Source organism: Stegostoma tigrinum, chromosome 4, assembly GCF_030684315.1.
Source record: "Stegostoma tigrinum isolate sSteTig4 chromosome 4, sSteTig4.hap1, whole genome shotgun sequence".
NCBI lineage: Eukaryota > Metazoa > Chordata > Chondrichthyes > Orectolobiformes > Stegostomatidae > Stegostoma > Stegostoma tigrinum.
In genome coordinates this window covers 10,657,127-10,669,000 of record NC_081357.1, presented here as the reverse complement: position 1 = coordinate 10,669,000, position 11,874 = coordinate 10,657,127, and the positions used below count along the sequence as shown (strand labels likewise).

The window sequence follows — 11,874 nt, the reverse complement described above, 5'->3', positions numbered from 1 at the left end:
CCTTACGACCATGCCCAAAGCCCAAGCCAAACCATGAGCCCATGCCCTTTAGGCTTTAGTTTGTTTGAAGTGACGTGCAGTCAGTCCTCATGCACAGGGAGAGACAGATTAGCCAAGATTACGAACACTATTCCACTCCCACACTGCTACCCCCACCCCTTCGATCTTCTGATAGGGCAGACCTGGAGCACAGTTCATCCTGCAGGCTCAAAAAACAAAGTTGCTGGAAAAGTTCAGCAGGTCTGGCAGCATCTGTGAAGGAGAAAATAGAGTTAATGTTTCGAGTCCGGTGAACCTTCCTCAGAACTATGCATCCTATTGCTTATTCAGTCATGACAGGAATTAAAGTAGCTAGATTCTCAGGGCCCAAGAAATTAACAATACAATGACTAGACAACAAGTTTGTGGAGTTATAACTCATTAGCACTCACAGGAGGAAGAGAGTAGGGGGGACATGGACAGGATCTCACTGTCACAGGAGTGTGCTGACAGACAGCAAGCTGGTTTGAAGTGTGTCTACTTCAACACCAGGAGTATGTGGAATAAGGTAGGTGAACTTGCAGCATAGATAGGTACCTGGGACTTGGATGTTGTGGCCATTTTGGAGACATGGATAGAGCGGGTCAGGAATGGATGTTGCAGGTTCCAGGGTTTAGATCTTTCATTAAGGTCAGGGAAGGTGGTAAGAGAGGGAGAGGTGTGGCTCTGTTAGTCAAGGGCAGTATAACGGTGGCTGAAAGAACTTTTGACGAGGGCTTGTCTACTGAGGTGGTACGGGCTGAGGTCAGAAACAGGAGGAGAGGTCACACTGCTGGGAGTTTTTTATAGGCCTCCGCAATATTCCAGGGATGTGGAGGAGAGGATTGGCAAAACTATTCTGGGCAGGAGTGAAAGGAACAGGGTGGTCATTATGGGAGACTTTAACTTCCCTAACATTGACTGGAAATGCTATAACTCTAGTATTTGTGATGGATCAGTTTTTGTCCAATGTGTGCAGGACGGTTTCCCGACACAGTATGTCGAAGGGCCGACAAGAGGGGAGGCCACACTGGATCTGGTACTTGGTAATGAACCAAGCCAAGTGTTTGATTTAGTGGTAGGTGAGCACTTTGGAGAGAGTGACCATAATTCAGTTATGTTTAGTTTAGCGATGGAAAGGGATAGGAACACGCCACAGGGCAAGAGTTATAGATGGGGGAAGGGCAATTATAATGCGATTCGGCAAGACTTAGGAGGAATAGAATGGGTTAGCAAAATGCAGGGCATGGGGACAGTCGAAATGTGGAGCTGGTTTAAGGAACAGATATTGCATGTCCTTGATAGGTATGTCCCTGTCCAGCAGGGAGGAAGCGATAAGGTAAGGGAACCGTGGTTTACTAAATAAATTGTATCTCTTGTAAAGCGGAAGAGGGAGGCTTATGTGATGATGAGACAAGATGGTTCAGATGAGGCGATGGAGAGTTACAGATTAGTTAGGAAGGATTTAGAGAGAGAGTTAAGAAGAGCAAGGAGGGGACATGAGCAGACATTAGCAGGTAGAATAAAGGAGAACCCTAAAGCTTTCTATAGGTATGTGGGGAATAAGAGGATGACTAGGGTAGGAATACGGCCAGTCAAAGACAGAAGTGGGAAGTTGTGCGTGGACCCTGGGGAGATCGGAGAGATGCAAAATGAATATTTCTCATGTGTTTTCACTGAGGAACAGGAGACGACTGAGTTATGGGCTACTAGAATTGAAAGGATTGAGGTTAGTAAGGAGGAGGTGTTATCAATTGTAGAAGGCGTGAGGATAGGTAAATCCCCTGGGCCGGATGGGATTTTTCTGAGGCTTCTCTGGGAAGCTAGGGAGGAGGTGGCGGAGCCTTTGGCTTTGATCTTTGAGTCCGCATTGTCTACAGATTTAGTACCAGAGGATTGCAAATGTTGTGCCCTTGTTCAAGAAGGGCAGTAGGGATGACCCAGGTAATTATAGACCTGTGAGCCTTACGTCTGTTGTGGGAAAAGTTTTGGAAAGGATTATAAGAGATAGGATTTATAATCATCTAGCAAGCAACAATTTGATTGGAGATAGTCAGCATGGATTTGTCAAGGGCAGGCTGTGTCTCTCAAACCTCATTGAGTTTTTTGAGAAGGTGACCAAGCATGTGGATGAGGGTAGGGCAGTTGACGTGGTGTACATGGACTTCAGTAAAGTCTTTGATAAGGTTCCACATGGTAGGCTATTGGAGAAAATATGGAGGCACGGGATTGAGGGAGATTTAGCAGTTTGGATTAGAAACTGGCTTTCCATAAGAAGGCAACGAGTGGTGGTTGATGAAAAATATTCAGCCTGGAGTCCAGTTACTAGTGGTGTGCCTCAAGGATCTGTTTTGGGTCCAATGCTGTTTGTCATTTTTATAAATGACTTGGATGCAGGCATAGGTGGATGGATTAGTAAGTTTGCAGATGACACTAAAGTCTTTCCACTGACCCAGTGTTCTGCCTTCCTATTATTCTTCCCAAAGTGAATCACATCACACTTATCTGCATTGAACTCCATTTGCCACCTTTCAGCCCAATTCTGCAGTTTATCCAAGTCTCCCTGCAACATTCTTCCACACTGTCCACCACTCCACCAACTTTAGTGTCATCTGCAAACTTACTAACCCATCCACCTATGCCTGCATCCAAGTCATTGATATCAAAGGCAGATTCTTTACTCAGGGCAATGTAGTTAACTCAGCCACATTAGGGGCATTTAAACAGTCCTTGGATAAGCAAGGTTGATGATGGGATAGTGTAGGGGGAGGGGCTTAGTTTAGTTCACAGGTCAGCACAACATTGAAGGCCGAAGGGCCTGTTCTGCGCTGTATTGTTCTATAGGACCATGCTCCACAAGGAATCATTAGTAGTTGGGACCAGGGGACTACACTTCAATATGCATAGCGGACACCTTGCTAGGAATCAACTGAGCAGCAGTGATGGGTAAAAAAGAAAAGAAAAGAAACGAGAAAATCTTTTACTTTCAGCATTTTTCTAATACGAGATTTAAAAAAAAAGTGACATGAAAGTCTTAGCCTATAGCTTTCACCTGAATTGAGTTCAAGACACCATGGTCATTGGGATGACAGCAAGTAAGTTACAGCATTCAGACAGGCTATCAGTTTGTGCGCCCTGTCTGTAACATAGGCAAAGGGTTTCAGTAATCTCACACTAACTGCCCAGTACACAGAGCAAGCAAAACTACAGGCTACATGGTCATCAATCCAATTCTCAACATTGAGCTTTATTCAGAAAACCAGAGTATTCCAAATTCCCAATAATGTCAATGCATTTTGATGTGAGAAAAAAAATCAGATTTATTTTCTTCCTTTAATGGTCATTTATTCAGGACACCCCAGTAAGAAAATACGAAAACATTTTTAAAAAAAAATAGAAGCAATTTGCTCATTTCTTTTTTCCTTTAGCTGGCTTGGCAAACAGCGCTGGATCAATCTGATCCTTCGACAGTCCCTTCACAGAGTAAAGTCTTGCTGCGCGCTCCTGTAAGGTACCCCCACATTTTAATCCAAGTGCCATCAGTTCACTCTTGAGTCTGTCCAGTCCCAAACACTGGAGCTCTTCCGCAGAGTTAAACGCTGTCCAAATCTTCAACGCAGGCTCCTGTGTTGGGGGAAGGAAAAATAAAGCATCAGATCCTAAAACCTTGGATTTTTGATTGAAATGAAGGGAAGCCACTAGTGCTGCCTGAAAGAACTGAAAATAATCTGCATTTGCACAATGGAACATACAGGGAAGCCTCCTGGATTTTTTTTTGCAGGGATTAATATAGTCACCTCTACAAACTCGTGCATAGCCTCAGAACCATCAAGTGCTGTGGAATAACACAGCAGCTCACTGGTGGTGCAATGAGGCTACAGATGCAGTGGATTTTTTTAAAAAATCCTCCAGCCAGACATGTTCTAAAATTTCATCTGAAAGATAGCACCTCTGACAATGTAGCACACCTTTGTAACTGCACTAGAGTCTCAGTCTAGTTTTTTTTTAAAAGCTTGGAAGTGTGGTGGGCTTGAACTTCTACAAGCCAGGTGACTCAAGGACGTGAGATGCTACTCATCCATTGACCCTTGGCCGATACTTTGGCAGTGAACTGTATCAGAAGTTAAACCAGCTGAAACACGGAAACATCAATCCGATGGTCAGCACGGTTTCAGATAGGTTGCTGGCACATTCATGTGAACTGAGCCCACAGTAGAAATCAGCTGATGAAAGGAATCATGTAAATAGATGGAATAATCTTAGAACGATACACAACATTGGACCTGTGGACCAGGAAGGCTCCAAATCCAATCCAGTTCCTATGGTGATTAGCCAAGCTCAACCCAGGGTCGTGGTGGTGGCAAGTCTACTTTTGGAAACTTGAAGTACACTGCAGGGCACGAGAGAATGAATTAAAAACACACATCTGGGACCCCTGCTCTCAATCTTACCTGAAAGCCCATTCAGTTAATGCAAAGGTTGATAATACAGACAATATCGAGTGCAGTTGCTCTATACAAAGAACCATGTAGCAGTTGTGTCAATAGGAGGCAATGCATTGGGGCAGTATGGCTGAGTTCCTGTGGAGCTAGGTCAAATTTCCAGCCCAGCTGCTTTTGAAGGAGTTTGGGTTTTACTGCTGAGTTGCACACATCAGGAGCCAGGCCAGACCTCTCTATGGGCTCTTGCAGTGCACACCACCACCTAGTGGGGAAACTGACAATAAACTTCACTTCAGTCCTGGAGTGCTATCTAGACTCAAAATGTCAGCTTGTCCTCTCTTCCTGGATACTGTCAGAGCCACTGATTGCCAGCATGTTATTTTCATTCGAGAAGAAACTTGCCAAGCTCCCCCAATAATAAATCTTGCACCTTTCAAATTCTATCCTGAAGATATCGGCTGCTGCTTTTCCAATTACAAAGAGGTCTAGATGCCTGTGGTCTATCAGGGATGCATATAGAAAAGTTTGCCATAGTTATGTTTCAAATCAAAGTAAGCGATTCCGGCCACTTGCTGCTTTTTCCTAAATAATGACCTGTTTAAAAAGAAACTTGCATAAGACCTTGTACAAGCTTACCTTGCAGAATGACAGATGAGATCGTATGATGCATTCCACATGTGAATAATTAGCAACCATCACCGGCTAGACTCATATGAAGACAGACCAGTTTAAATGAGTTACAGGAGAGTACAATGTATAATTTCCTGCAGCCCAGGAAATGACAACTTCAGAACAGTAAATAGATTACAAAAATTGCATTTGCAACCGACATCCCTTCGAAGTTGCACAGCTCTGCAAGTCACCTACAAATTGCCCCTTTAAATTACAGTACAGGCAAAGCTACACACAGGACTTGAGGGGTCCTGCTCAAATTTCTTTGAGAGTGTATTTTGATTATTTAAGAGGGAACTTTTCTTACAATCCTGGGACCATACAACAGTCTCCTTCCAGGAAATTTCTCCTCTTCCACTGCGGAAGAAACCCCCACAGAACTGTTTTGCATTTCCAGTAGACAGGAGTGGCACCATATTAGTTTTGTTAGTGCCTCTGCCATGTGGTACGTCAAAGAAGCTGAGGCACGCGAGGAGAATTTAGCAGAACTCAATTCACATGCTCTCATTTGGGTAAATTCCTCGACTCAACCATGTGAACACCAGAAGAGGAACTGGCAATAAACCAAACACCTCGACACCCCGTGTGGAGAATGACGCACGGGACATGATCACATACCACTCTTGGTCCTCAATGAACATTGTTGATGGGTCTACTTCTGTCCGCATCAATCTGCATATAGGCCTAGAGGGAAATGATGCTCAAATGTGCATTAACAAGGCAGAAAGGATAGTAAGGAGTGAACGATCCATATGGGAACTATCCTGAATACCAAGCAAATGGCTCCAGAATTTTATATTATTGGTCCCTCTTCCTCTATGATTTAGTTAAAAGAATAACTGCAGTGTTACTCATTACATTCAGCTTTGTGGAAGAATGGAATGAGTGGGAGCTGAGCAGAGCAGAAATATACACCTTAGGATGGTTCAATTTATTGAAAACAACAAGTGAGGCCAATTCAAAACGTCAAAATTTATCAACCTTGCTTATGACTATTAAGTAAATCAAAGGTTGCCAGAAACAAGGCTGAGGACTGGTATCTGAGATGGTCACGAGCTCAGGAGGCCGAGCTGGATCATCCACTTGGCACCTGTGGCTGACGGCTGTTGCGAATGCTTCAGCCTTAACTTTTCCTCTTTACTCAGAGTAAAAGGGCGTGGAATGCCCTGCCTGCCAATGTAGTTAACTCAGCCACATTAGGGGCATTTAAACGGTCCTTGGATAAGCATATGGATAATGATGGGATAGTGTAGGGGGAGGGGCTTAGATTAGTTCACAGGTCGGTGCAACATCGAGGGCCGAAGGGCCTGTTCTGCGCTGTGCTGTTCTATGTGCTGGGCATTCCCACAGATGGGGCTATTTCTAGAGATTCCTCCTTCAGCTAGTCACTTAACTGCAGGTTCAGTGTTCCTTGAAGATGGAGTAACTAAGATAGGATAGTGAAGGTGGTGTTTGGTACGCTTGCCTTTATTGGTCAGTGCATTGAGTATAAGAGTTGGGAGGTCATGTTGCAGCTGTACAGGACATTGGTTAGGCCACTATTAGAATACCTCATACAGTTCTGGTCTCCCTGCTATAGAATGATTTTGTGAAACTTGCAAGGGTTTAGAAAGGATTTACAAGAATGTTGCCAGGCTTGGCGGGTGTGTGTTAAAGGGAGAGGCTGAATAGACTGGGGCTATTTTCCCTGGAGCGTCAGAGGCTGAAGGATGATGTTAGAGAAGTTTATAAAATCAGCAGGGGCATGGATAGGATAAAGAGATAAGGTCTTTCCCAGAGATGGAGTGGGGGTGGGTCCAAAACTAGATGGCAGAGGTTTCAAGGTGAAAGGGAAAGTTTTAAAGGGACCTAAGGGGCAACATTTTCACAGAGGGCGGTGCATGTACAGAATGAGCTGCTCAAGGAAGTGGAGGAGGCTGGAACAATTGCAATAATTAAGAGGGACCTGGACGGTATATGAACAAAAAGGGCTGAGGGAGATATGGGCCAAATGCTAGCAAATGGGAGTAGATTTATTTAGGATGTCTGGTTGGCATGGACAAGTTGGAACAAAGGGTGTGTTTCTGTGCTGTATCTCTCCATGGCTAACTGCCCACCACCATTCATAACAGGATGTGGCAGGACTATGGAGCTTAGATCTGAAAAACTTTGGTTGCGGAATTTCTTAGTTGTGTCTCTTACTTGCTGCATATGCTGTTTGGCATGCAGGTAGTCTTGTATGATAGCTTCACCAGAATGCCACCTCATTTTTAAGTAGGGTGCTGCTCTTGGCATGTTCACCTGCACTCTTCATTCAATCAGGCTGATCCCATGACTTGATGATAATGGGACATGCCAGGCAATGAGGCTGCAGATTAGGTTTGATCACAGACAATAGACAATAGGTGCTGGAGTAGGCCATTCTGCCCTTCGAGCCAGCACCACCATTCATTATGATCATGGCTGATCATCCACAGTCAGTATCCTGTTCCTGCCTTATCCCCATAACCCTTGATTCCACTATCTTTAAGAGCTCTGTCTGCCTCTTTCTTGAAAGTATCCAGAGAGTTGGCCTCCACTGCCTTCTGGGGCAGAGCGTTCCATGTACCCACCACTCTCTGGGTGAAGATTGCTGATGGCCTTACAGCACCGTATGGAAAGGCCACAATATCACCCCCCCACCCCACCCCCATAGTGGTCGAAACACCCTCGACCGCATCTCGTGTTTCCCGCACTTCAGCCCTCACACCCCCTCCCCGCAATAACAAGGGCAGAATTCCCCTTGTCCTTACAAACCATCCCAATCTCCGGATCCAATGCATCATTCTCTGCCACTTCCGCCACCTGCAGTCTGACCCCACTACCAAAGATATATTTCCCTCCCCACCCTTATCTGCTTTCTGGAGGGACCGCTTGCTCTGCTTCGCCCCTCTCCACTCCACACTAGCCCCAGCACTTATCCCTGCAGCCGCAGGAAGTGCTACACCTACCTCTACTGCTCCCTCCTCACACCCCCAAGAAACCTTTCCACATTAAACAGATGTTCACCTGCACATCCGCTAATGTGGCATCCTGTATCCATTGCTCCCGCTGTGGTCTCCTCTACATCGGGGAAACCAAGCAGAGGCTTGGAGACCGCTTTGTGGAGCGCCTACGCTCGGTTCGTGACAAAAACGACAACACCTCCCAGTCGCAAACCACTTCAACTCCCTCTCCCACTCCCTGGAGGGCATATCCATTCTGGGCCTCCTCCAGTGCCACAACGATGCCACCCGGAAACTGGAGGAACAGCACCTCACTGCCTGGGAACCCAACGACCCAAAGATCTCAATGTGGACTTAACAAGCTTCAAAGTCTCCCCACCCCCAACCTCATCCCAAGACCAGCCCCACATCTCACCCCTGCCTCCTTGGTCTGTCCGTCTTCCTTCCCACCCACCTGCCCATCCCTCCTCACTGAATCACCCCTATACCAACTCCCTACTCACTTTTAATGGCTTCATCCCCGACTCTTTGACCTGTCCACCTTCTCTTCACCTATCTGCTCTACTATCCACCTTCTTTCATCACCTCCCCCGCCTATAAGTCCCCTTCCCCTCCCCCATTTCTGAAGAAGGGTCCAGAACCGAAATGTCAACTTTCCTGCTCCTCTGATGCTGCCTGGCGTGCTGTGATCCTCCAGTTCCACACGTTTGTTATCTCAGACTTCAGCACTAGGAGTTCCTACTATCTCTTATGGATGCCCATCTTTGGTTGTTAGATCAATTCCAAGTCTGTCCCACTGTGCACAGTGTTAGTGCCACAAAGCATGGATGGAGAGTATTCTCAATCTGAAGGCAGGACTCTCAACAAAGACTGCATGATGGTCACTCTCACTTATACTATCACAGAATCCCTACAGTATAGAAGCAGGCCATTCAGCCCACACCAACCCTCTGAAGAGTATGCTGAGTTGACGCCCCCACCCCTAAACTACACCTGCATTTCCCATGGCTAGTCCACCTATTCTGTATATCCCTGGACGGTATGGGCAGTTTAGCTCCGCCAATCCACCTAACTTGGTCTTGGGCAGATGTATCTGCAGCTGGCAGATTGATGTGGATAGCATCAAGTATGTTCTTCCTCATCATCTGGTGCAGACCCAATCTAGCAAAAGCATCCTTTAGGACTTTGCCTGATGGTCAGCAGTGGTGCTGCCATGCTCCCTCAGCACTTTCAATGCACCCATGGTTGGACCCAATGCCACGTGACTTCATGGGGCACAGAGACAACGTTGAGAACTCCCAGAGCAACTCCATCCAGGCCACCACCTCGGCTGGCTCTGATCTGCTGACAGCAGTTGATGCAAGTAAATGGTTTGCCAATCCAAATAAGGACAGCAATTTCCTTTCCTACAGGACAATAATGAACGAATTGACAATGGCTTCATGTCACAATTAGACTTTTAATTCCAGGCTTTGAATTCAAATTCGATTATCTGTTGTAGTGGGATTTTAACCCAGGTTCCCAGAACATTACATGGGTCTCTGGATCACTTGCCCAGCAATAAGACCACTAGATCATTGGCTTCCGTGAAAATGTTTTAAAATTAATATTTATTTAAAAAAAGTTTTCCTCCCCACGAAACGTAAAGCAGTTTTCAGGCATCTGACTGATGGATGCACTCGCTGACATTGGGCATTAAGGTATAATCAAAGAATGCGGCCTTGGACTGAGGGTGGGCCCTTAACATGGTTGCATGGGCTGCTTAGTGTGAATGCTACCACTAGGTGGTGCAGTGACAGCACAGGCTTGAACACAGCTTGGCAAGGCAGCAGTAGCTGCCCGTGACCACAACAGATAGAGAGGAGTAGGCCATTCAGCCCCTCAAACTGAGGATTCAATAGGATCATCACTGATCTGACATTCCTCATGTCCATTTTTCTCCCCTTTCTCCATAATTACATTACTCTCCAACTGATCCCAAAGCTCAGCCTTAAATATACACAAGGGCTCTGCCCCCGCAGCCCTCTCTAGCAAGAAGTTGGAAAGACACTCAACCCTCAGAAGAAATTTATAAGGCTATAAAGATTATAAGAACAGAATTAGGCCATTCATCCCAACAGGTCTGTCCCCAACCCTTGATCATGGCTATTATGTTTCTCAATCCCATTCTCCTGCCACTTCCCTGTAATCCTTGATCCCCTTACCAAGGGGATCTCTCAGTTAACAACCAGGCCTCCAAAGCCCTCTGCAGCAATAAGTTCCACATGGTCACCACCCACTCTCCTAAAAAAAATTTCATGGTTGTGTCCTCAGATCCTAGTCTCCACTAGAGAAGACATCGTTGCCACATTCACTCAGTTCAGGTTTCTCAAAATTCTGTAAGTTTCAATCAGACACACTCTCATTCTTCTAAACTCCACCCAGCAATGACTTGGAGTCCGCAACTGTACCTCATTTGACAAGCCCTTCATCCCCGGGATCCTTCTTGTAAATCTCCTCCAGACCCCCCCCAACATCAGCACATTTAGATACAGGGCCCAAAATTGCTCTCAATGGTCGGACTGCATTTGGAATAGAGTGTAATGCAGTATATCTCTGCGCTTGTGCTAGAGCCCTCTTGAAATGAATGCTCACATTTCAGTTGGCAGTTAGGAAGGCAAATGCACTTTTATGTTAACCTTAGAGTCCTAGTTGAGGATTCTCTCAAATCCCCTCGTGCTTCAGATTTCCAAAGCCTTCTCAGTTTAAAAAAACTTTGCCCCTTTTCTCCCCTCCCAAAGAGTTTAACTTTACACTCTCAAATAGTATTCCATCTGCTATTTCTTTCCCACTATTCTAGCCCGTCTAAGTCCTTCTGCAGCATCCCTGCTTCCTCAACACTACTTGTGCCTCCACCTTTGTGTCACTTACAAATTTAACAACAATGTCCTCAGTTCCTTTGCCCAGATCATTAATGCGTAACATGAACAGCATGGTCCCAACACTGATCCCTGCAGAACCCCAGTTACTGATTGCTGTCCTGAAAAGCTCTCCTAACCCCACTCTGCCAGTCAGTCCATCAATCCTCTATCCATGCCAGAACCTTGCCCCAAGGCACCATGGGTTCCTATCTAATTTTGTAGTCTCCCGTGCAGCCCCTTGTCAAAGGCCTTCTGGAAATCCTAACAGATCACATTCACTGACTCTCCTTTGTCTAACTTGCTCCTTAACTCCTGAAAGAATTCTAACAGATTTGTCAGGCATGATCTCCTCTTTATGAAGCCTTGCTGATTCAGCTCTATTTTACTGTGCATTTCCAAGTACGCCGCAATTAATACTGGGCTCTAAAATCTTACCATTAGGCTGGTTAGCCTGACCTCAGTCATAGTTTTGTCTTCTTCCTCCCTCCCTTTTTAAACAGGGGTGTATTATTTGCCTTTTTCCAGTTCTCAGAGACTGTCCCTGACTCCAGTGATTCCTGAAAGATCACCACCAGTGCGACTACAATCTCCTCAGCAGTAGGAGATCTAGCCTAGAGGATTTATCCATGTATGAACTATGTTATAGTTGCAGAGATATAGAGGAAAGGATAGCAAAGATGATTCTCGATAGGAGTGAGAGAGACAGGCTAGTTGTCATGGGGGACTTCAACTTTCCAAATATTGACTGGGAACACGATAGTTCGAGTACTACAGATGGGTCAGCTTTTGTCCAGTGTATGCAGGAGGGCTTCCTGACAGTATGCAGATAGGCCAACAAGGGGCGAAGCCACATTAGATTTGGTATTGGGTAATGAGCCT

The 11,874-nt window shown here is 45.7% G+C and overlaps 1 protein-coding gene across 1 annotated transcript in view; it reads right to left on the bottom strand.

Moving 5' to 3' along the window:
• Positions 1–3,244: 3,244 nt before the first annotated feature.
• Positions 3,245–11,874, bottom strand: part of sde2 (SDE2 telomere maintenance homolog (S. pombe)) — a 51,963-nt gene continuing 43,333 nt past the window's right edge. Inside the window, exon 7 of the mRNA XM_059645160.1 lies at positions 3,245–3,642. Within this exon, the coding sequence (XP_059501143.1) occupies positions 3,427–3,642 (216 nt within the window). The 3' untranslated portion in view covers positions 3,245–3,426. The remainder of the gene's footprint in view (positions 3,643–11,874) is intronic.